At 41.1% G+C, this 26073-nt stretch overlaps 1 protein-coding gene across 15 annotated transcripts in view; it reads right to left on the bottom strand.

The window, feature by feature from the left end:
• Positions 1-26073, bottom strand: part of LOC140638096 (transcription initiation factor TFIID subunit 13) — a 92345-nt gene that overhangs the window by 59120 nt on the left and 7152 nt on the right. For 3 of the 15 annotated variants that reach the window (XM_072834822.1, XM_072834813.1, XM_072834819.1), the window contains exons 1-2: positions 15376-15549; positions 3058-3144 (exon numbers count right to left, since the gene is read on the bottom strand). The exons of 4 other annotated variants lie outside the window; for them this stretch is intronic. Coding sequence is in view for 1 of the 11 variants with exons in the window: in XM_072834823.1 (XP_072690924.1) it covers positions 25529-25699 (171 nt within the window). In the remaining 10 variants the exon portion in view is untranslated. Of the gene's footprint in view, positions 1-2001; positions 2275-2454; positions 2637-3057; positions 3145-15375; positions 15559-24350; positions 25700-26073 lie in introns of those variants that run through there. 8 more of the 15 variants (XM_072834816.1, XM_072834815.1, XM_072834818.1 and 5 more) reach the window with 7 other exon arrangements.

The raw sequence follows: 26073 nt of genomic DNA on the forward strand, positions 1-26073 counted from the left end.
TTGGAGGTCACATATTCTTTTAGTTGCTGCCTGTCTTGGAAGCTCTTTATCTCTCCTTCCATTTTGAATGAGAGCCTTGCTGGATAAAGTATTCTTGGCTGCATGTTCTTCTCATTTAGGACCCTGAATATATCCTGCCAGCCCTTTCTGGCCTGCCAGGTCTCTGTGGAGAGGTCTGCTGTTACCCTAATACTCCTCCCCATAAAAGTCAGGGATTTCTTGTCTCTTGCTGCTTTAAGGATCTTCTCCTTATCTTTGGAATTTGCAAGCTTCACAATTAAATGTCGAGGTGTTGAACGGTTTTTATTGATTTTAGGGGGGGATCTCTCTATTTCCTGGATCTGAATGCCTGTTTCCCTTCCCAGATTAGGAAAGTTTTCAGCTAGAATTTGTTCAAATACATATTCTGGCCCTCTGTCCCTTTCGGCGCCCTCGGGAACCCCAATTAAACGTAGGTTTTTCTTCCTCAGGCTGTCGTTTATCTCCCTTAATCTATCTTCATGGTCTTTTAATTGTTTGTCTCTTTTTTCCTCAGTTTCCCTCTTTGCTATCAACTTGTCTTCTAGGTCACTCACTCGTTCTTCCACCTCGTTAACCCTCGTCGTTAGGACTTCTAGTTTGGATTGCATCTCATTCAATTGATTTTTAATTTCTGCCTGATTAGCTCTAAATTCTGCAGTCATGAAGTCTCTTGAGTCCTTTATACTTTTTTCTAGAGCCACCAGTAGCTGTATAATAGTGCTTCTGAATTGGCTTTCTGACATTGAATTGTAATCCAGATTTTGTAACTCTGTGGGAGAGAGGACTGTTTCTGATTCTTTCTTTTGAGGTGAGGTTTTCCTTCTAGTCATTTTGCTCAGTGCAGAGTGGCCAAAAGCAAGTTGTATTGGGAAAAAGAGAAAAAGAGAGGAGAGAAAGAAGGAAAGAAAAGAGAAAGAGAAAAAAAAAGAAAAAAAAAGGGAAGAAAAAGAAAAAAAAATGAAAAAAAAAAAAAAAAAAGAAAAAGAGAAAGAAAAAGAAAGGAGAAAAAAAGGGGGTGGGGGAAGGAAACAAATCAAAAAGCAAAACAAAACAAAAACAAAAACAAAAACAAACAAACAAAAAAAGAACCACCGGGGAGTATCTTCTGATTCTGTGTACTTTAAGTCCCTTGGCTTCTCCTGGAAGTTGTCAGTCTAGCTGGTGTTCTGGGGGAGGGGCCTGTTGTGCTGATTTTCAGGTGTTAGCAGTTGGGGGAGCTGCTGTGCCCCTGCCTGGTGCAGGGCTCGGTGGGGGTTGTTTACCCCGTGAGGCCGCAGGAGGAACAGCCCCAGTGGCGGGGCAGCTCTGGAAACCTGGATTCAGCTCCGGCAGGAACTCCGTCTGCAGGGCCTGGAGGCTCCGGGGCGGGGCTGCTGATGTGCTCAGCTGGGGCAGGAGCGTCCTTGCTGTCCTGGGCCCTCCCGGCCTCTGCCTGTCCCGGGGGAGGCGGGATCCTGGGCTGTGTCCCAGCGCCCTGTGCTCCGGAGCCTGCGCTGGTGGATTCGCGCTCCCGGGCCGCGCAGCCCCCTCCGCGGAGCCGCCGCCCAAGTCCCTCCGAGCTGCTCCTGGAACCGCGCAGCCCCCTCCGCACGGAGCCTCTTCCTCTGCCCGAGCCCCTCCGAGCTGCTCCCGGGGCCGCGCAGCCCCCTCCGCGGAGCCGCCGCCCAAGCCCCTTCAGCTGCTCCGGGTCCCGCCGGGTCCGCCGTGCGCGCTGCAGCCCTTAGGGAGCTCGGCGCACTCTCCCGGGGCGCAGGTGCTGTTAGTGTCCCCGGGAGCCCGAGAGCATCCCCGCCCTCCTGGGTCCTGCTCCACCTCCCCGGGAGCCCCTTTCCGCCCGGGAAGGTCGGTGCAGCTCCTGCGTCTCCGGGACGGGGCTCTCCTGTCCTGGGGACACTCGCCCCGGCCTCAGCCCAGCTCCTCACGGGGCCCCTCCCCCTTGGAGGCCTTTGTTTCTTTATTTCTTTTTCCCCGTCTTCCTACCTTGATAGAAGCGCGAACTCTTCTCACTGTAGCATTCCAACTGGTCTCTCTTTAAATCTCAGGCCGAATTCATAGATTTTCAGGATAATTTGAAGGTTTTCTAGGTAGTTTGGTGGAGACAGGTGATTTGGGGACCCTACTCTTCCGCCATCTTGCTCCTCCCCTTGATTCAAATATTTCAATCTTTATGAGATTAAAGTAGTTGTGTTCTTTCCATATTCAAATCCACAAGAATTTTAAAAATATAGTTAATTGCTGAAGAACTGAAAATTTCTAAGATAAACAAAACAAAACAAAAAAAGTATTTTTGACTTAGACTATACAATTAAGTCCCATAACCCAGAAAATGTAAAGAAAGAGAACTGTCAAATTTAGCAAAATGTAAACTATAAACCTTCCATTTTTAATAGAAGTTGCCATAAGTAAGTTAAAGAAAACAAAAGACAAGGGCACCTTGGTGGCATAGTGAGTTAAGTGTCTGACTCTTGGTTTCAGCTCAGGTCATGGTCTCCGGCCATGAGATTGATGCTGGGCATTGGACTCCGCTCTCAGCAGGAAGTCTGCTTGAGATTTTCTCTCTCTCTCTCTCTTTCTCTCTCTGTCTCTCTCTCCTTCCACCCCTTTCCACTCTCTGTCTCTCTCAAGTAAATAAATAAATCTTAAAAAAAAAAGGACAAAAGACAAACTAGGAATAAATATAACACACATAAAAGGTTAAGTGATTACCACTGAGAACATATAAATAGCATCTTCAAATCAATAGCCTCCAAAATTCTGGTTGAACAATGAGCAAAGACTACAGACAGCTCACAGAACGACAAAAAGACCAATAAATTTATGATAAGATGTTCAATGTCACTAGCGTTATTAAAATAAGATATAATTTATGGCCTACTAGTTTTGCAAAAAAAGACCTGATATCCAGACCTGGCAAGAGTGGGGGTAAATGCCCTTTCACATATTAAGAATGTAAGTTGGGACAAACTTTTTGAAAGAGAATCTGAAAGCATAGAATTTTTATCTACAAAAATTTTAAATGTTTATACTCTGACTCACCAATTCCACTTCTAGAAACCTATCCTGAAAAAGTACTTGCAAATATACACAAAGATACATATACAATGATGTTCCTTGAAGATCTGCCTGTAATAGAGAAAAATTAGAAATGAACTGAGCTCTCATCAATAGAATTGTTAAATTACGGTAAATTCATTAATACAGAATACAAATGCATTCTCACAAAGCAAAGGCACATCACAGAACAATATAACTATCAATAAATATTTGCTGAATGAATATAAATAGGTCCACTTATTTTTTTTAAAGGGAGGACATAGTATCTCTGTGTCTAAATAAATAACAAAGAAAGGTCTAGTGGGATACATATCAAACTGTTCAGAATGGTTACCTCTGAAGACAGGAATGGTATTGGATACAAGGCATTAAGCTAGGAATGCAAAAGGATTGAAGGGGGATTTTTTTTTTTTAATTTTTATTTATTCATGATAGGCACACAGTGAGAGAGAGAGAGGCAGACACACAGGCAGAGGGAGAAGCAGGCTCCATGCACCGGGAGCCCGACGTGGGATTCGATCCCGGGTCTCCAGGATCGCGCCCTGGGCCAAAGGCAGGCGCCAAACCGCTGCGCCACCCAGGGATCCCTGAAGGGGGATTTTTTTACTCTTTATCATTTGTAACATCAGAATGGTTTACAAACAATACATATTTGTGCATTACTTGTATATTTTCACACACATTTCTTGTATGAATACAATTTTTAATTTTAAAAAGAAAAAAACTATGAAAAAATTAAAGGATTAGATCTCAAAGGTTCTCTTCTACATCAATGTAACAACTAGAATAGGATTCCAAAGATAGGATTAACTGCTATGTTTACAATGCAAAAACTATTGGGTACTATTCTAAGATCTTTACTTATATTGTTTAATTGATCCTTATAACAATCTTATGGGATAGGCAGTTTCATCCCCATTTTACAGATGAAGACACTTGGCTTTGTAAATTTAAGAAATTAACCCACTATCTGGGGCACCTGAATCAGAAGAGCATGCAACCCTTGATCTCAGGGTTGCGAGTTCAAGCCCTACATCTACATCTACACTGGGTGTAGAGATTACTTAAATAAACTAAAAAAAAATTTAACCCAGTATTTACATTAAGACTAAACATGTATTTCATAAGCAGCTAAATACTTCTTTCAACAGTGTGTAAAGACATTTATTCTGATATCAGCATCCATGTGGACACCAACCAGGAAATCGTTAACAAGTACCAGAGGACATCTATTTAGCAGGGTAGCAAAACAAAGGGAAGGCAATTTTACATAATTTATATATGTAATTTATCTTTATTATATTAATCATATATATGGCTAATCTTTAGATCAATTTTTCATTAGTTCCTTGAACATTTGAGCAACTTGAACTCTTCATTTTTTCCTTAAACATCTGGGCTGCCTTATCTTGGTAGCCAGACAAGAAATTGTCTCCCCTTCCCCCAATTCATATCCTAAGCTTTGTAGCAATGAAAATTAGAATTTCTGGCTGACAGAGAGATAGAAATACAGATACAGAGAGAACAAGCAAAGAGAGAGAAAGAGAAAAGGAGAAAGTGTAGAAAAGAAAAGAAATACAGTAGTCAAAGGTCATAATCCTAGAGCAAGATTAGAAACATAGTCTGAGATTCTAAAGCTTTCTGCTCTATCACACTAATTCCCAAGCAAGTGAAGAGTAAAGATATCTTACAAAGACAAGGAAAGAAAATGGAAAGAGTCACCTAAATATGCCAAAATGAAAAAGCTTCATAGTACTGAAATAATTTTTAAAAATTATTCCAAGAGGACCCTAGTTTTATGATCTTTCACATTATTTTTCTATTAAACAATGTTAATAGGGTAGGTAAATAGACTTCCAATAGGTTAGGTAAACAGAAGTCTGCATTAATAAGTCTAACCAGATTTCTAAACATATACTTTTAGCTAGAAAGACAAAAAGTATTAGCCCAACTGTGTAAGAAACTAAAATAAAATTAGATATTACTTTTAACTTAAAAAAATCTCTCCAGGTCTAATAAAAGACACTTCTTAACTCATTTAATAAGCCCCACTTAAGTTTAAAATTATGTTATCTAAATGAATACTGTCATCAAAAAAGCAATATTGAAACTGACAGCAGGGAAGGGAACCCGAAGGAAGGAAAAGAAAAAAAAAAAAAGAAGAAGAAGAAGAAGAAAAAATGAGATCTAAGAACTCCAGAGTTTAATTTTCAAGTTTAAAATGGACTTCAGGGGGATTCCTGGGCGGCTCAGTGGTTTCGCACCTGCCTTTGGCCCGGGATCGAGTCCCGCATCGGCTCCCGGCATGGAGCCTGCTTCTCCCTCAGCCTGTGTCTCTGCCTCTATCATATATAAATAAATAAATCTTAAAAAAATAAAATTAAAATAAGATAAGATAAAATAAAATAATAAAATAAAAAAATAATAAAATAAATAAAATAAAATAATAAAATAAAATAATAAATAAAATAAAATAAATAAAATAAATAAAAATAAAATAAATAAAATAAAATAAAATAAAATAAAATAAATAAAATAAAATAAAATAAAATAAAATAAAATAAAATAAAATAAAATAAAATAAAATAAAATAAAATAAAATAAAATAAAAATGGACTTCAGTTGGAATGCCTGGGTGGCTCAGTAGTTGAGCATCTGCCTTCAGCTCAGGGCATGATCCCAGGTCTGGGGATCGAGTCTCACCCCACACTGGGCTTCCCAAGGAGAAGCCTATGTTCTGCCTATGTTCTGCCTTGTGTCTCTCATGAATAAATAAATAAAATCTTTAAAGAATAAAATGGGGGCAACTCCGGTGGCTCAGCGGTTTAGCGCCGCCTTTGGCCCAGGGCGTGATCCTGGAGACCCGGGATCGAGTCCCACATCAGGCTCCCTACATGGAACCTGCTTCTCCCTCTGCCTGTGTCTCTGCCAATCTCTCTCTGTGTCTCTCATGAATAAATAAATAAAATCTTTTAAAAATAAATAAATATAAAATAAAATGGACTTCAGTTTTTAAAGTACCTATGAAAACCACACCAAATATAGGGAAATCTAGATAAACCTAGATAAATTTAACAGTGTTGTAACAAATGCTTTACTACTAAACATAATTTTTTTAATAAGTTTTTATTTATTTATGATAGTCACACAGAGAGAGAGAGAGAGGCAGAGACACAGGCCGAGGGAGAAGCAGGCTCCATGCCAGGAGCCCGACATGGGATTCGATCCCGGGTCTCTAGGATCACGCCCTGGGCCAAAGGCAGGCGCCAAACCGCTGCGCCACCCAGGGATCCCTAAACATAATTTTTAGAGAACTAAAAGCAAAAGTATTAAGGCATAAGAATTTTATTTATTTTGAGAGAGAGCAAGTGAGCACGTGCCCGTGCACGAGAGTGGGCAGCAGGGGTGATAGGGCAGAAGGAGAGGGGAAGAGGGAAAGGGAATCTTAAGCAGGCTCCACACCCAGCAGGGCTCAATCTCACAACCCTGAGATGATGACCAGAGCCAAAATCAAGAGTTGGATCAAGAGTTGGATGCTTAACCGACTGAGCCACCCAGACACCCCTAAGGCAATAAGAATTTTAGACTGAAAAACAAAATGTGTAGAGATTTTTTTATTCTTAAATAATACACTTACAGCTTACTGGCTTAGAACATGGTTCAGGTGATTTCTTTAAGACCTACCAGACCTTTGCTGTGTTCTCTGGTCTCAAAACAAACAGCTTCTAGGCAGAAAACTCACAGATTGTGTCACTGATCTCAAGACCAAATGGACAGACCAAAATGAGTCCATTCTTTAAAACAATTCAAAATGGGATTCCCACTTACTAATGAGCAACAGTGCCACCACCTGATATACAATTTTTATGTGACATTAGATAGAGCTAAGAACTCCAGGTCTCCTGACTTGCAGCCAAAAGCTTAGGTGTTAATCATAACAAAGAATTAAAGGATTTTTGGAATCCCTGGGTGGTGCAGTGGTTTAGTGCCTGCCTTTGGCACAGGGCGCGATCCTGGAGACCCGGGATCGAATCCCATGTCGGGCTCCCAGTGCATGGAGCCTGCTTCTCCCTCTGCCTATGTCTCTGCCTCTCTCTCTCTCTCTATCATAAATAAATAAAAATTTAAAAAAATAAAATAAAACTATAAAAAAAAAGAATTAAAGGATTTTTAAATATTTTTATTCCTTAAATCATCATAGCAGCTCATGGTGAAAATTCAAATTTCAAAAAAAACTTTTTTTTTTTACTAAGCAGAGTTTCAACCTATAAAGATGTAAATCAGAAATATAGAAAGTTTATAATCTTAATATTTATAATATTTATAACAAAAATTAATTCTAAACTCTAAGCACAAATTAGCGCTTTATCAACTAAGGTCAAAGTAAAATATTCATATAATTTCATACAATATTCCTTATTTTTTTCTGTTTTACCTTTATGGTAAAAGGGATGGTCTCTTTTTTTCTTAAAGATTTTATTTATTTATTCATGAAAGACAGAGAGAGAGAGAGACAGAGGAAGAAGCAGGCTCCATGCAGGGAGCCCGATGCAGAACTCGATCCCAGGACCATGGGATCACGCCCTGAGCCAAAGGAAGAAGCTCAATTGCTGAGCCACCCAGGCATCCCTAAAAAGAATGTTCTAAGAACACAATTTCATCTTTTATTATATAATGAAACCTCCAATATAGTTTTCTAGCACACTAAAACCAAGATAAAAAGTCTTTGTAAAACAGATTAAAAATGTCCTTCATGTCCTTGTTTATTCCCACACATACTTTATTATTTTCAAAGAGAAAAAGCAGAACTTAAGGTATTTGTGTATACTTCAAAAATTGAACTACATAGGGACGCCTGGGTGGCTCAGCGGTTGAGCTTTGGCTCGGAGTGTGATCCCAGAAAATTCTGGGATGGAGTCCCACATCGGGTTCCTCGAGAGGAGCCTGCTTCTCCTTCTCCCTGTGTCTCTGCCTCTCATGAATAAATAAATAAAATCCTTAAAAAAAATTGAACTACATAAAAAACGGATTTAAGTCAATAGGTCAACATTTGGAAACATATAGGGAAATGTACTGTATCAAGAGTCACAAAAAGTTGAAAATGTACTGAAAAAGCCAAAATTTTACATTAACTACTGAAAAAAGTACAATATATACTATATAATTACCTATTAAAGTTTTCCATCCTTAGCTTGTATATATTTATCACAGAATTGAGTTGGAAGGTACATTAGTCCATTCTCCTACTATTTAGTACAGAATATCCAAATACTTACCTTTAACAGTTGGTCTGCCAATCTGTACATAAATGCCTCCAATGACAGAAAATTTTTATACCCCTCTCACAAGGCACCTGTGGAAGGGAGTCTCTAAGATGGTCACCGAGCCTACTAGTGTTTACAATCTTTTTTACTCACTGGCCCTTAAATATGGGCTGGACTTAAGTGACTCACTTCTACACAAAAGCATAGCAAAAATGTTGAGATGTCACTTCCAAGATTTGATGATATTGAGAGTGTACCCATGTGCCCTGTTCTCTCAGACTGCTCACTCTGGGGGAAGACAGCAGTCATTCCATGAGACAACCTTGTGGAAACATCCAAGTGGCAAAGTAAAGAGTGGAAACATCCAAGTGGCAAAGTAAAGAATGGAAACCCTCAGTCCAACAGCCCACAGTAACAGAGGCCCAAGTTATTGAGCTTGGAAGTTTATCCCTGATTTGTATCTTCAGGTGAGACCACAGCCCCTCTCAGCAGCTTGACTGCAACCTTAAGAGAGACTAAATCAGAGGCGCTGGGCAGCCCGGGTGGCTCAGCGGTTTAGCGCCACCTTCAGCCCAGGGCGTGATCCTGGAGTCTGGGGATGGAGTCCCACATCGGGCTCCCTGCGTGGAGCCTGCTTCTCCCTCTGCCTGTGTCTCTGCCTCTCTCTCTCTCTCTCTCTCTCTCCTCTGTGTATTCTCAGGAATAAATAAATAAAATATTTTTAAATCAATCAATCAATCAATCAGAGGCACTAAGTAGGGCTATGCCCAGATTCCTGACCCTCAGAAACAGTAAGATAAATATTTGTTGTTTTAAGCCACTATGTTTTGGAAAACGTAACTTATCATTTATCACTCAGTAATAGACAATACAGGACGACTCCTATAATTTTTTCACAAGTAGAAAAATTTTGCTTTTCTTTTTTTTTTTTAAGGTGGGGAAGGGCAGAGGGGAAGAGAATCTTAAGAAGGCCCCACAACCAGTGCAGTCTGATGCAGGGCTCCATTTCACAACCCAGAGATCATGACCTGAGCTGAAATCAAGAGTAGGATGCTTATAAAAAGAAAAAAAAAAAAGAGTAGGATGCTTAAACTGAGCCACGCCGACACCCCAAAATTTTGCTTTCCTCATACTGAACTGAAATCTACTTTCTTGTAACTTTCATCTAGTTATGTCTTCAGGATCAGAATGATACAAGTTTGTTATGTTTAAAACTTTCACATGTTTGAATCTGACAATAATCATGTTTATATTCCTATTTGCTTCAACCTTTCTTCACACAGCTTACCGATCCCCTACTCTTCTAGTCCTTTTCCTCTGAACATGTGTTAATCTCCCTCTTAAAACATCCAAAACAGAACACAATACTCCAGGTATGGTCATGTCCAGCTACTGTATATACTGAAATTAACACTTCCCATGATGGGGCACTATACTATATGGGGCACTATATACACACCCAAAAACCTAAAGTTGCTTTACATCAACATCTGTTTTTCAGATACTTGTTTTTGTACTTCCCAGAATTTCATTTCTAAAAATTATCTAGAAGTTAGAAGGAAAATCAACTCAATTCAATTTCCAGGCTTTCAAACTTAGATTTTAAAAAGGTTACACCAGGGCAGCCCGGGTGGCTCAGCGGTTAAGAACCCCTTCAGCCCAGGACCTGATCGTGGAGACTGGGGATTGAGTCCCACAGGGGACTCCCTGCATGGAGCCTGCTTCTCCCTCCAGCTGGGTCTCTGCCTCTCTCTCCTCCCTGTGTCTCCATGAATAAATAAATAAAATCTTAAAAAAAAAAAGGTTAAACAAAAAATGGGTATTAGGACTCCAATTTTAGTTCAGGGATACTGAAGTTTTTCAAGTTTTCTCAAATAAGATTCTATTTTCTTTTTCAATACATCAACAAAAGTCACAAAACATGAAATTTAGCCTTAGAAATGTGTTTATTTCATAGAATTCATTCATTATCTGTATCAAATGTATCTAATAGTATAAATGTTTATATATTTTTTCTGTATAGAACTGTTCTATTTATAGAATATAAATATATTCTATTTATAGAATATAGGGTGTTGGTTTGTAAAATAAGATAAAGGTCCAGACAGACTGGCAAGTATCTGAATAGTGCTTAATAAATATTTCTCCCTTAAGAGTTCATATTTCTCCCCTTAAGAGTTTCTCCCCTTAAGAGTTCATATTTCTCCCCTTAAGAGTTCATATCCGTGGTAAAACCAGTATGTCAAAAGGGCTGCTAATACCATGCTATGGAAGAGCTACTGCTCTGTAGATAAAGTATAAAAGTTTAAAAGTTGGAAAAAGTTTAAAAATATTGTTTTAAAATATATTTTAGGAAATAGTTTAAAAATATTGTTTTAAAATATATTTTAGGGCAGCCCAGGTGGCTCAGCGGTTTAGCGCCACCTTCAGCCCAGGGCCTGATCCTGGAGACTTGGGATCAAGTCCCACGTTGGGCTCCCAGCATGGAGCCTGCTTCTCCACCTGCCTGTGTCTCTACACCCCCCCCTTTCTCATGAATAAATAAAAATCTTTAAAAAATATATATATATATTTTTTTTTAAGGTGTAACTTTTTAAAGATTTTATTTATTTATTCATGAGACACACACACAGAGAGGCAGAGACATAGGCAGAGGGAGGAGGAGGTTCCCTTGGGGGAGCCTGATGCAGGACTCAATCCTAGGACCCCGGAATCACAACCTGAGCCGGAGGCAGACACTCAACCACTGAGCCACCCAGGTGCCCCTTTCGGTGTAATTTTAAAATACTGGGAAGCTTGATCAGATCAAGTATGTTGAAGATGCCATATGAAGACACTTCTACTGTGGTAATGCTTAAGTCCGTATTTGTTTAAAATATATTTGAGGGATCCCTGGTTGGCGCAGCGGTTTGGCGCCTGCCTTTGGCCCAGGGCGCGATCCTGGAGACCCGGGATCGAGTCCCACGTCGGGCTCCCGGTGCATGGAGCCTGCTTCTCCCTCTGCCTGTGTCTCTGCCTCTCTCTCTCTATCATAAATAAAATATTTATTTATTTATTTATTTATTTATTTATTTATTTATTTATTTATTTATTTATTTGAGTATTGGGGTGCCTGGGTGGCTCAGCTGGTTAAGCATCCAACACTTGATTTCAGCTCAGGTCATGGTCTCAGGGTTGTAAGACAGAGCTCAGTGCCCAACGTGGAACCTGCTTAAGATTCTCTCTCTCCCTCTCCCCCCTTAAAAATAAAAATGAAAAAATATATATCTGAGTGATACTCAGTGCTAGCACCATGTTGCATCCTGGGGATACAATGACTGAGTTACTATGGTGAACAAAAATATGAAACAGGAAAGAAAGGTTTATAAGGGAGTATGTAGCGTTTTTTAAGGATAATTTTTCACACAAACATAAACTCAAAACAAAAAGGAAGAAAAATCAGTTGAAATATATAAGCTTTGGCTATTCAGTGTAATGGATACTGAATACCACATGGGGGGGAAAAAAGTATCCTTAGGCATGAGCCAGCACTGGATTTGGAGTTTGAAGACCTGGGTTCAAGTCTTCTTTATAAAGGTAATATGCATAAAATATAAAAAGCACCATGAAAGAATTACAAATAAAATGCCATGGAAGTTCACAATAGTAATGGGGTTTTCTGCTAAGAATAGGTCTGAGGGATTGTTAATATCTTAATATAAAGATGGTAAAGGAAAAGGTACTAAGATTTATTGTGCATTTACTATGCCAGGCTCTTAAATACTGTTCCTATATAGTATTTACAAATTCTTACAACTCCATAATTTCATTTCACAGATGATTACACTAATTCTCAGAAATGTTAGGTACTCGTCTAAGGTCATACACCAAAAAGTGCAGAAGAAAGGGACGACAGGGTCTATAGGACTAAAACCCTTTGACTTTCCCACTATAACATTCTGACATTTACATGGGGAGAAAACAAGAGGGGATACTTGGGATAATGAACCTAATGTCAAAGTTTCAGAAATTGGAATTCAACTTATTTCCTGTGCTATGTAGTGATTTGCCATTCATTAGCTGAGTAAGTCTAAGGCAATGCTTCTTAAATTTTTTTCTGTAAGGGCAGAGAACAATTGAACCATCCTCAGGAGCCCTTAAGGATGTAATTTTTTTTTTGAAGCTTTTGAAATTTACCTTAGAAATTACTGATTACATTCTCCATGTCATCATTTTGTGCTTTAATGTAAAAACAGCATTTTTTTAATCCAACTTTTCAAGTGAAATTGATGAACATTCCTTAAGTGAGTGCCATGTTAGGTGACCACAGATTTATCACTAGGCACACTGCAGCTTATCTGTAACAAATACTATTTGAAAAGCATAGATAAGGGATCCCTGGGTGGCGCAGTGGTTTGGCGCCTGCCTTTGGCCCAGGGCGCGATCCTGGAGATCCGGGATCGAATCCCACATCGGGCTCCCGGTGCATGGAGCCTGCTTCTCCCTCTGCCTGTGTCTCTGCCTCCTCTCTCTCTCTCTCTCTGTGGCTATCATAAATAAATAAAAATTTAAAAAAAAAAGAAAAGCATAGATAAAAGGGATTAAATGATTTATTGATTATTCAAGAAGCAATGATCCGTAATGAGGATTTCTTTTTAAGATTTTATTTATTTATTCATGGAGACAGAAAGAAAGAGAGAGAGAGAGAGGCAGGCAGAGACACAGGTAGAGGGAGAAGCAGGCTCCATCCAGGGAGCCTGATGAGGGATTCGATCCCGGGACTCCAGGATCACACCCTGGGTGAAAGGCAGGTGCTAAACCGCTGAGCCACCCAGGGTTCCCTGAGGATTGCTTAATACCAAATGAATCTCAAGTCAGAGTATCCACCGCCTTATTTTCTAAATTTGAGAACATCTTATTAAAAGCAGGAAAGCAATCACTGCACACATATGGAAGGAAACACCCTTTTTCCATGTCACCATGGTCATAAAAGAACTTGCATCAAAGAGTAAGGATGCACTTTAATAGCTCCTGTGAGCCCTGTAAAGTCATTGTAAGAAAGAAGTCCTGGACCTCAAAATGCTAAATGGATCATGCAGAGGATTTTAATTATCTTTGCCAATGTTCCACTTTATTAAAAGGTAATCAACAGATGCCTTAAATTTTCTCCAAAGGGCTTTCAAACAGATTATTTTGTTCAACCTAAGGAAGGGCCCATTCCAGACTAAAATAATAGGTATTATCCCCATTTTACCGATCTAGATATTGGATTCAACAGTAGGATAAGTAGTCTTCAATAGCAAAGTATATTGTAATCAATAGCAAAATGAAACTTAAATCCAGGCCATCTGATTTCCAGCTTACTGATCTACAAAGGAAAAATGCATCTTTTCATATGTATTTTGAAGTGTTTCTTAAACTGTAGTATATATCAACCATATCACATGCTGTCCATTCAGTAACTGATAAACTCAATAATACAAAGAGAAAAAGAGGCTGAACACAATTACATAACTAGGAACTTAGGATAATACCCTTTTTCTTTTATGATATTTTCCTAATACTGGCTCTTAAGAGAGAGAAAGAAAAAAGAATTAGGAAGTAGGAGGGAGAGATAAACACGTTAAAATCTTTTTACAAAAAAAAACTATGTATTTATAATGACATCTAAGTTTGAGTGTTGGGTTTTTTACTAGACAATATACTATTAATGGCTTAATTGCTATTCTTTTCCCTTATTATATAATAATTTTTCTTTGCTGTGTGGAAGCAATCTACCCTCTAAAACCTAAGGTAAAATTGTTCATTACATCTTCATCCTAAATGAAATCTCGAGAATATGCCATATAAAGGAAAATGGGCTCTTAGGCGTTTCTCCTTTCTAGTAAAATTTCAATGCAACTCATGCCAATACTGGAGACAAAAAAAAAAAAAAAAAAACTACTTGGATTTACTGTGAAAAAAGATTTGTAGCATATTTAAAGCCTACATGTTAATTTCTGTGCCATTAACTTCTTGATGCATCCTATGAAGTCTACAACAAAGGGAGGGAAATAAGTGTTAGATCACAACCTATGAATCTGGGTGGAACAAAGACTTCTCCTTTCATTATGCAGAGAACCAAGTTGCCAAAAACGCTCGGCTCAGCTACCATGCGCGGTTACTGACTGCACGTCTGGGCATAGAGAAGAAAAACATCAGCCCCTGGTCAAGAGCTGCCCCGGCCTACTCCTGCCCTCGCCCCCTTAGCCCAAGGCCTCGCCGCAGGGCTTGACCCCGACCTTTCTCCCCAGTGCGCGGGACCCGCTGAGCCCTAGGAGTTCCGCAGCTCCCGCGTCTCCTACGCAGGCGCCCCCCGCCCCAGCGGAGCCCGGTCCCCAGCCCAGGCAGCCCCCGCCCCGACCCCCGCCCGGACCCCCAGCGGCTGCTGCACGACCACTGACGTAAGATCAGGCCGAAGCCCGGCGCGCCGAGCTGCCCCACGCGAGCTCGGCTCCGCGCCCGCCGCGCAGCTTCGTCCCCTCCTCGCGGCCCAGGCGTGCCCAGACGCCCCTCGGTGGTCCCACGGCCCGGCAGCGGGGCGAGCACGGAAGGCTCGGAGCGCCAGCCCCTCCCGCTCGGCAGCGGCCACAGGGCACCCAGCCTGCGCCCGCCCGCCGCTCCCCGCCGCCGCCGCCCGCCGCCGCCCGCTCCCGGGTCGCCGCCCCCCGCCGCCCCACCCCCGCTCCCCCGCCGACGGCGCCAGCGCGAGGGGCGTCGCTCTGCCCCCGAGCCGGGCCGGCCGAGACCGGAAGGTGGGGTCCAGGGGCGGCGGCCTCCGAACAGGGGCCGGCAGCTTCCAGGGCCGCCTCCGGCGGCGGGGCCTCACCCACGACCCCGGCCCCCAGGCAGGCGGCACCCGAGCCTACCCGAAACCCTTCTCCCCGCCGCGCACGCCGCCCTGCGGGCCGAGGGCGGCCGGAGTCGGAGCCCAGGTGGTGACAGGTGGCGACCGGTGACCATGGCAACCCGAGCTGCGGCGCGGCCGACCCCGCCTCCGCCTCCGGGAGTCACTCACCTGAGGGCTCCCGGACGGGGCCCCGGCACGGCCGGCTCCGGGCTGCAGCTGGAGCGCGAGGGCGGAGGTCTGGGCCCGGGCTGGCGTCGGCGCTCCCCGCTCCGCCCGCGCGTCACTCCATCGGTCGGCCCGGCCTGCTCCGCGCCCGCCCCTCCCGAAGGGCCGCTCGGCTCAGCCCGGCGGACTGCGGTTGTCAAGCGGCCGAGCCGAGCTCAGTCCCGAGCTGCAGCCAATCACCGCGCTCCGCCGAGGCGCCTCAGGACCCCGCCGAGGGGCGGCCAGCCAGGTGCCTGAGCCGAAGGGCGAGCCTGCCGGGCGGGCGCAAGCTTGAGAGGCGGGGAGCGGCCCAGGCGGCCGAGCCTGCCTCCGAGGACCCGCGGCGCCCCGAGGGTCGATTGGCCGGGAGGCGGCGGCCGGGGCGCTGCCGGGGCCCTCGCGTCCCGAAATAGCGCAGAGGGCGCTGTCGCCGCCTCGGAGCCGAGGAGTCGTCAGCGCATTAGAGTCCTCAATATTCCTACCGACAATTTATTAATAAAGGCTAATGGAATAACTTGGGCCTCCTTCCCCTCTGTCTCCGCTTTGGCAGGCCCCACTTCCTCCCTGAAAACTCCAGCAGCTTTATTTGCCCTATTCTTGATTTTTCCTTTTGGGATGCTGACATGCCTTCGAGCACTTTCGGTTACTTAACACTTAACCGGACTCGCAGGTTTGTTTTTTTATTACCCTTCTTGGTGTAAGCTCCTTGACAACTCACTTTCCTACCCCACTGGTGCAGTAGTAATTCTACAAATCTACGTGATGCTTCACCGAGCTGAATTGAGCTTTCAGTGGGTATAACCATGTAGAAGAGCTAATAAAGTGATACAAACCTGTAAGAGCCTTGTCCTCATAAAGGCCCAACGCCAAGAGTGAGCTCTCCCGAAGCTCACTCGGGAAAAGAGTGGTGATAATAAACATCAAAAACATATCTGAACAGGAAGGATTTAATCCAACCTAAGATAAAAGAAGCGATTGTGTGAGGGAACGGTTCTAAGAAAAATATTTACAGGAGGCCTGGGTGGCTCAGCGGTTGAGCACCTGCCTTTGGCTCAAGGCGTGATCCCGGATTCCCGGGTTGGGACCCACATCAGGCTCCCTATATGCAGCCTGCTTCTCCCTCTGCCTGGGTCTCTGCCTCTCTGTGTGTGTATGTCTCTCATAAATACATAAAATCTTTAAAAAAAATTCACAAATTCAGGGAAAACAGTTTATGCACAATTTGGATTGCCTAGGCCTGATTAACTCGTAGAAGAAAGCCTTCATTCAGAACTTTCTCACTAAGTAGTGACAGGCAAATAAATATAAACACAAGTTAATGTCATCCAGGGTCTTGATATTAAAAAAAAACAAGACAAAATTTTACAGAATGTTTAAATTGAAAAAGTGGTCAGATATATTCCAGAAATGCCAGTATAGTTTTTGCCAGTATAATCCATCTGAGAATCTGCTTCTTGATTCTTTAAGATTGTATTTATTTATTTGAGAGAGAGACAGAGAGAGAGAGAGAGAGAGAGAGAGAAGTGGCAGGGGTTAAGGGGCAGAGGGAGAAGCAGACTCCCTGTGGAGCAGGAAGCCAGATGTGGGCCTGGATCTCAGGACCCTGAGATCAAGGCCTGAGCCAAAGGCAAACGAGTTAACCCACTTAGCCACCCAGGTACCCCACTTCTTGATCTTAATTCTCAAACAGTACCAGTTGCAAGAACCAAGCATTATTTATTTAAATTTTCAACTAGCTCTACAAAGGGTTATTAATCAGGGACAATCTGACAAACATTTGACACCTATTAAGGGCAGGGCACTACACAAAAGGAAGAACCTGATCTGTTACTAGACTTGTTTGGGCATTCATATTAAGCATAACATGAAGTGCTTTGCCTATGTTCTCACTTGAGCCTCACAATCTCCCTTAAGATGCCTGTTAACTATTCCCATTTTAGAAATTAAGGAAAATAATTTGCCCAAGGTCAAACAGCTGATCTGTAGGAGAGCCAAGATTTTAACCATTATGATTCTTAAACCCTTCTTTTTGGACTCTACTTCAGTGTATCAACTGGAATTTTTAGTTTGAAAAAGTGACCTTATTCTGACAAGGTAGAGGGGATAAGAGGTCTAATTCATGTTTATCCCCCCCCCCATATCCTGTGATATAGTGTTATGTGGATCTAAATTTTCAACAAGTAGTCATCAGAACTGTTAGAAGCAAATGTGTAACCATTATATTTCCAGAAAAAGGGAATGGGGGATAGAAAGGAACCAGACACTGAAATACAAGACATCTGGTATGTCTCATCACTTGTTCAGTGATAAATGCATTGACTATATATTCGCTTCCTAATGTAACATCAAGTTTTACACTACAACCTTAATAGCTGTTTGACTACAGTATCACCTTTCCTTCTACACTCAGCCACACTGGTTAAGATTAGATCTTCTTGTCTTTCACTCTAGTTGCTGCAAAGCAGCAAATTGTTCAGAAAGGACAAGGCTTTCTTAGTTGAAGGACTGTCCTTAGATTCCAAGGTACTGCCTCAATCATTCACCAAATACATATCCAGTGCCTACTCTGGATCAGGAACTAGGTTAGGCATCATTTGAAAATGCAGGTTCTAACTTGTGGAAATGATTCATGGTACCTTGTGACTTAAATGCCTATAGGCTAAGGTGGACCCCTTTTAATAAAGATTCTCAAATTTCATTTCTAAAAAGGGAAATAGACATTTCTGGTTTTCTCCAAACAGTGGAAAGGAATCTGAGCACAAGCTTAAATTAGGAAATCTTGCCTCAAGCTGTTCAGGGGAAGTTCAGCAGGTATAGGAGCACTTATTTTAAAAGTTCCATTCTCCTTCTTAGAACACATACACGTAAATACACACACCAAAGAGCTGTGTGCTTTAGAGCCAGGGCACTGCCGGCTCTGGGAGAACAAACAAAATACCATCACTGCTGCTTCTCTTTCAAATAGGCTTAAGGATTATGTAGGTGGAATACCTGGGTCTACCAGCACTTCTCTTTTTTTTTTTTTTTTTTTTTTTAAGATTTTACTTATTGGGACGCCCAGGAGCAAGGGGAGGAGCAAAGGAAGAGGGAGAAGCAGACTCCCTGCTGAGCAAGGAGCCTACTAGGAGCTCCATCCCAGGACCCTGGGATCACGACCTGATCCAAAGGCATACACTTAACTGACTGCCACCCAGGCACCCAAGATGTTATATTGAAAACAAAAGTAAAAATTTGAAAATATTTTGTTTTGCCACAAAAAAGTTATCCTACCTTAATGAAGTCATTGACATACGTTAAAATCCATAAAAGGGGAAACTATAGGTTAATAAATGTTAATAAAACATCAATCACATGAAGCAGCATAATTTGGAATGGCTGTTTTAGGATAAGGTTAATACCTTACTAGTGAGAATCTTGAAACTATTTAGTAGAACTTGCTAGAAAGGGAGATGCCTGGGTGGCTCAGTGGTTGAGCGTCTGCCTTCGGCTCAGGGCATGATCCTGGAGTCCCGGGATCGAGTCCCACATGGGACTCCCTGCATGGAGCCATTTTCTCCCTCTGGCTGTGTCTCTGTTTTTCTCTCTTGTGTCTCTCATGAACAAATAAATAAAATCTTAAAAAAAAAAAAAAAAAGAACTTGCTAGAAAGATAAAAGAAAAACATGAGATTCATGAAAATGAGTCTAGGTAGGTATCATGCCCCCAAAATACTTACAAAAATCCTATTTCAGAGAAATTAAGTACAGTATTAGCATCTCTTTTAGAATTTGGTAACTAAATAGGCTCTTTCCTACTAAATTTACAGTTATTTATCTAAAATTGCCACACAGGGGTGCCTGCTTGGCTCAGTTGGTTGAGCATCTGACTCTTGATTTCTGTTCAGGTCCTGATCTCAGAGTTGTGGGATCGAGCACCCAGTCAGGCCTGTGCTCAGCACATAGCAGGGAAATTGCCTAAAGATTCTCTCCCTCTCCCTCTCCCCACCCACCCCACATGTGCCCACTTTCTTTCTCTTATATAAATAAATAAATCTTTAAAAAAATAAATAGCCACATAAAAGCACATGACAAAATGTTTTGTTTTACCATTTGTTCTTCCCATCCTAAAAGAATACACCCAAGTTCAAAGTAGTTTACCAGGCTTTCTGTGTAAGTACAATAAAGTGAGCATGTGAACCGAAGTCTCAATGCTACAAATTACACATGAATTAGGGTTTTGTACAAAAGTTCAGATTGAAACTCTTACTGGTAACATATAAGAAATTTGCTCATGGGGTACCTGGGTGGCTTAGCCAGTTAAGCGTCTGCCTTCAGATTAGGTCATGATCCCAAGGTCCTGGGATTGACCCCTGCTTTGGGCTCCTCGCTGAGCACGGAGCCTGCTTCTCCCTCTCCCTCTGCCTGCCGCTCCCCTTGCTTGTGTGGTTGTGTGCTCTCTCTGTGAAATAAATAAATGAAATAAATAAATAAAATCTATAAAAAAGAAATTTGCTCCTTACTTTACCTCTATAACTTTAGAGTTCTACTCATCCAGATACTATACAGCCAACTCATATCTGTGCTATGCCTCAAATAAAATAGGTGCTTAATAAGTACTTGCTGATATATCAATATGTTTTCTGTGATCCTATCCTATAATATAACAGTCTAGGTCATATAATCATTCACTAAGATCTAGGAAAAACAGCAGTCTATAACACATTTAACACCTTGCTCACTGGTCATCCACCTCTAAGTCTCTGTGTTAAGGAGGTAAACATAGGGACCCTAAGAAAATCAGGTATAGAGAATCGGGAATGTTCTGGAATACAGGCAGAGTGCTTAAAAAGTTATTTTTAAAGGGCACCTGGGTGGCTCAGTCAGCTAAGTGTCTCCCTTTGGCTCAGGTCATGATCTTGGTATTCTGGGGTCGAGCCCTGTGTCGGGCTCCCTGCTCAGTGGGGAGTCTGCTTCTGCCTCTGCCCCTAGGCCCTGCTCATGCTCTTCCTTCCTCCCTCCCTCTCTCTCTCTCAAATAAAGACATAATCTTTAAAAAAAAAAAAAAAAAGTTCATGATTTCCAAGCACAGTGAGAAGTATCAGCTCTTGGTAGCAACTTTGAAGTTTCCCTGAAGATACTGGAAGTAAAATTGCCCTCTTTGAATTAACTCTGAGCTCAACATTTGAATAAGTTAGAGTAGAAGTATACAAGCCACCTGAAAGCCACAAACAGACCAGGCTTGGATGGGTATTGTCACTGAAAATAAAAACTCAAGCCAAGTTTCCAGTGTTAGTAACAAAGGAATCTTGAAGGTTGCTCCTCAGGAAACATGGCGCTCAGCTTCAAGCTCTGGGGGAAGCCATTCTTCCTGTTTCTGTATTAACTTTATCTTTCTCTTACCTGATGCTCCAAGCAATGCATTCATCTAACTCCCCTCATTCTGATTCACCTTCATATTTATATTTTGATTTCCCCACATTGTCTGCCTAGGATGAGGAAGAATTTGCTGGTCAAACCCATGCAAGTTTTACCTATATCTATAAATTGGCATCCATGTTCATACATTGGTTTTACAAGCTTGGTTTCGAAGTCCACCCTGAAACATGGATGTGCTCTCCTTTTGCGAGTGAAATCAGTTTCCAAGTCTGCAGTGATGCAAATCAAACCCTGGACTACATATTCACCCAAGTAATGCAACCTCCTGAGGCCTCTTGGGAAGTGGCCAAGCGACTCTCCAGACACCACTTCTTTCGACTGATGAGAAGCCAAGTGAGCTATTGCCCCACTTAAAAATTTCTACACTGAGAATATTACAGCTTTTAAGAAAATCAGTTTAAATACAGTAAAACCAATTTCAAGAGAATCATAAATTAGATGTTCTGCTTGAGCATCAAATAAACATGCTAGCCAAAAAAGGAAAGTATGATTTTTTAAAGAGAGAGCCTCACTTAAGTGGGGGAGGAAGAGCTATTAGAGATTAACAGAAATTTAGACCTACCCAATGCAATGGGTAATCAAACAGCAATGGGTGACACCTTGTTTAGATTATATTGCAAACAGATGGTAGGAGGTAGAACAAGAGCCCCTCCCGAACACTTTGACATCCTAACCCTCAGAACCTGTGAATATGTTATTTTACATGGTAAGAGACTTTGCTGGTATGATTAAGTTATTAAGGCTTTTAAAACGGGGAGGTTATTCTGGGTTATCCAGATGGGTCCAATATAATTGCATGGATCCTTAGAAGCAGAGAACTTTTCCCCGCAGTGGTCAGAGAGATAGGACTATGGAAGGAAGATGGAACATTGCTAACTTGGAAGACAGAAGGGGACTAAGAGCCAAAGAATTCAGGCTCTGGGTGCCAGAAAAGTCAAGTAAACAGGTTCTCTCCTAGAACATCCAGAAAGGAATGCAGTAGCTTGATTTAAGCCCCAGTGAGGCCTATGTCAAACTTCTGACCTAAAGAACTGGTAAGATAATGACTTAGTGTTGTTTTAAGTCACTAAATTTACAGTAATCTGTTATAGAAACCATAGAAAACAAACTCCAAAAGATATTTTGAGACAAATTAGATTTAAACAGAGATGGGGTATTATTAAATCGAGTATTGGGGAATTAATGTTAATTTTTGTTAAGGTATGATAATAGTATTTTGGCTATCTTTTAAAACTTTTTGTTAGAGATGACATACAGAAGAATTTATAGTTGAAATGATACAATGAAAGCTGTGACTGGCCTTATAATACCTCCCTTCTCCCCGAAAAGGTAGGGGAATAGATATTAAAATTGGCAAAGGTTAATTGTTGAAGACAAGGGCTCACAATACTATTCTATTGTTGTGTATACTTGAGATTTTTCATAGTAAGTTTTTTTTTAAGTGACTTGACTCCAGAAAAAGCACCTGAACACTACAAATTAGCACTGACTCAAATAGTTTTCTGTGATGATGAAAATGTTCTGCATCTGCACTGTTCAATGCTGCAGCCACTAGGCATGGGGCTCATGAGCCCTTGAAATACAGCTAGTACAACTGAGGAATTGAAGGTTTCGTTTTATTTAATTTGAATGAAGTAAATTTAGTATATTTAGTCCCATGTGGCTATTGGCTACCATATTACAGTGTAGCTCTAGACATTAGAAGGGAGCCATATTACCTTACTATTAGAATTCAAGTAAGTAGGGGAGGCTAGGTGGCTCAGTCAGTTAAGTTTCTGCCTTCGGGTCAGGTCATGATCCCAGGGTCCTGGGATGGAGTTCTGCATCCAGCACCCTGCTCAGTGGGGAGTCTGCTTCTCCCTCTCTCCCTGCCTCTCGCCCAGCTCGTGCGCTTGCATGTTCTCTCTCTCAAATGAATAATCTTTAAAAAAAAAAAAAGTTTAGAATTCAAATAAGTAAGTTCATGAATCGAGTCAATGCACATGTTCTTTTTGTTTGCCCAGCCTCTCTTTCCCTTTCTCATTAATAATACTCAGCTCTTACCTACTACCCTCAATACTGGGGATTTTCTGTATTGGTAAGTGAAGTAACTCCCTGGATCAGTTTTATGGATGGAAACCCTAGAACTGCTATCATGTTCGCTTGACACAGAGGTTCTTGAGAGAGTAAAACCAAAATTTGGATAAAGATGGACACAGTCTTGATCCTCAAGTTTTGGGTTTTTTGTTTTTTTTTTTTTTTTTTAGTTTTTATTTATTTATTCATGAGAGACACACATAGAGAGAGGCAGAGACATGGATAGAGGGAGAAGCAGGCTCCATGCAGGAAGCCCGATGTGGGACTCAATCCCGGGATCCCAGGATCATGCCCTGAGCCAAAGGTAGATGCTCAACCGCTGAGCCACCCAGGCATCCCAATCCTCAAGTTCTTAAATCCAGTCAACTCTGGGGAATCAACTTCATCCCCACTTTCCCTTGTTTCAGTTGGATAAACCAATAAATTCCTCTCTTCTGCTTATGCTATTTTTAAGTCAAGTTCTATCACTTGCAATCTACAAGGTCCCATAAAAAACTTATGTGCCAGTGTGACTGGCGAAATAGTAAGATTAATTGCACTGCTATAGACTAAACTATAACCCCCTAAAATTTGTTATGTTTAAGCCCCTAACCCTCCCCTTCCACCTGACTATATTGGAGATAGGGCTTTTAAGGAGGCTATTAAGGTTAAATGATGTCGTAAGGGTGGAACCCTGATTTGACAGAACTGGTACCCTTATAAAAAGAGGAAGAAACAACAGAGCTCTCTCAGACAAATACAGACACAGTGAGAAGGCAGCTGTCTGTAAGCTACCAGGAAGAGCCTTCATTGGATCCCAACCATGGTGCATTCTGATCTTAGACTTCCAGCCTCTAGAACTGTGACAAAGTAAATTTCTGTTGTTTCAGCTGCCCAGTCTATGATATTGTAATAGCAGCCCTAGCTAACTAAGACAAGTACCAGTATAGCTCCCCTAGTGCTAGGTTTTTGTTTTTTTTTAAGATTTTATTTATTCATGAGAGACACAGAGGGAGAGGCAGAGACACAGGCAGAGGGAGAAGCAGGCTCCATGCAGGGAGCCCAACATGGGACTCGATCCCGGGTCTCCAGGATCAGGCCTTGGGCTGAAGGCAGCGCTAAACCGCTGAGCCACCCGGGCTGCCCACTAGTTATTACCAGTTCTTTTTTCAGGGTGAAGTATACCCTGATCAACAAAAAGTGATACGCTGAGATCTTATTATTCTACTTGCACTCTTGATTTCAGCTTAGATTGGAGTAGCTTTTCAATTGGATTTTCCTTTTTGTTTTTTGTTTTTTAAAAGTAGGCTCCATGTCCAACATGGGGCTTGAACTCATGACCCTGAGACTGAGAGTCACATGCTCTACTGACTGTGCCAGCCAGGAACCCCAGTTTTTGCTTTTTTAAATAACACAAAGATCAGCCCAGCTATCTTGAATCCCATTATCAATTCAGAAGGACTACAAGAATAATATAGAAAAAACGATTTTTAATGAAATTAAGCAGCCAAAATTATATTACTAGTAATGGGGAGAAAAAGCTGATAAATCACAGTCAAATTCAATTATAAACCTAATTTTTCATTTTATTCCTTGTATCAACAGGTTAAGAAAGTGAAATTCTCCTACATACTGATTTATGTTTATAAGCAGCACACAAAACATTATTTCACAGAGAAATATTCAGTAATCCCCTTAATTGCAGTTTCTTATTTTAATCTAAATGCAATAATTTAATAAGCTTAACACACACAAAAATGGTATATCCTGAACTACAAAAGTGGTTTCCATAGCCATATATAATTTTAGTCAAGTACACATTTCCACAATGAACAATTACTAACAAACATGTTAATAAAACACTATCTCAAATGCTTATCCTGCCATCAGCTTTTTAAGCAACACCATTTCTACTACTGAAAGTATTTATTTTCAGAAGTTTTAATCTGACCTAGGAAAATGAGTTCTCTTAAAACTTGACAACTAGTTCATTATTAAGTCCAAAAGGTTTTAAATCAAAGCCTTCCAATACGGAAGAATTCACATGAAACTTTTCATTTAAAAAAACAAACAAAAAAATCATTCTTGTAATCTAAAGAATATTAAAAAACAAGTATCTTAAGACCGATAAACATTCCTCCAAAACACTATTATTTTCTTGTATTACCTTCTCCTTTAAAAAAAAATGCAAACCAGTTCACTCTCTTAATAATTTCTTAGACTTCTGTAGTCTAAAAACTTTAGAATACATGAAACATCTTAGCAATCATAATCAAAGGTGCCCTTTAGATTTCATATATTAAACAGCTATTGTATAGCCTACAATGGCACAAATACACTCAACACATAAATACTACTTCATCATTTAGACGGTCAAAGTCAGAAGGAACTGCATGGTTTGCAAGGTATTTCAACTTACATGTGGTCATTAAAACCCAACAAGTAATTCAAGTATAGTCATATAAGGGCAGGCAATTCAAGGCTCAAATTTCACTCTAAAATTGAAGATCTGAAAATAAAAGCTGAAAACTTTGTTTCTCCATCTTGGATATACATGGATAGATACTGGGACCTTACTGTGGAAAATATACAATTATTATACACGGTTTCCCCAGAAAATAATGAAGCTTCAGAAAATACAGAAAGTGTCAAGACCCATAATTTGCTTCATCAAAAGCTTTTCTAGCTCGTTTCAATTCTTCATTCATAGTAAGCAAGTCTTTAACCCTAGCAAACTTCCTTGGGTCCTTTCGAATCAAGAAGACGATATCTTCGACTTGTACCCGACCTTGTCTTCCAATTGACATTGCCTTGTGAGTCTATTACAAAGAAATAAATTAACTTAAAACAAATCTAGTATTTTACTCTTTTAATTTCCAATTATTTAATATTGGTGAACCTGAAGATTTTCTCTTCTAATTTTTATAGCTATTCATTTGTAAATTGTCTTTCTATTCATGTCGTTTATCCACTTTCTACTGTATTACAGCAACATTTCTCTTAATGGTTTATAAACATCTTACAATACTAAGGATATAAAAGCTATCAAATTTATTGATTTTTTTAAAATTTTTATTTATGATAGTCACACAGAGAAAGAGAGAGGCAGAGACATAGGCAGAGGGAGAGCAGGCTCCAGGCACCAGGAGCCCGACGTGGGATTCGATACCGGGTCTCCAGGATCACGCCCTGG

Source organism: Canis lupus, chromosome 8, assembly GCF_048164855.1.
Source record: "Canis lupus baileyi chromosome 8, mCanLup2.hap1, whole genome shotgun sequence".
NCBI lineage: Eukaryota > Metazoa > Chordata > Mammalia > Carnivora > Canidae > Canis > Canis lupus.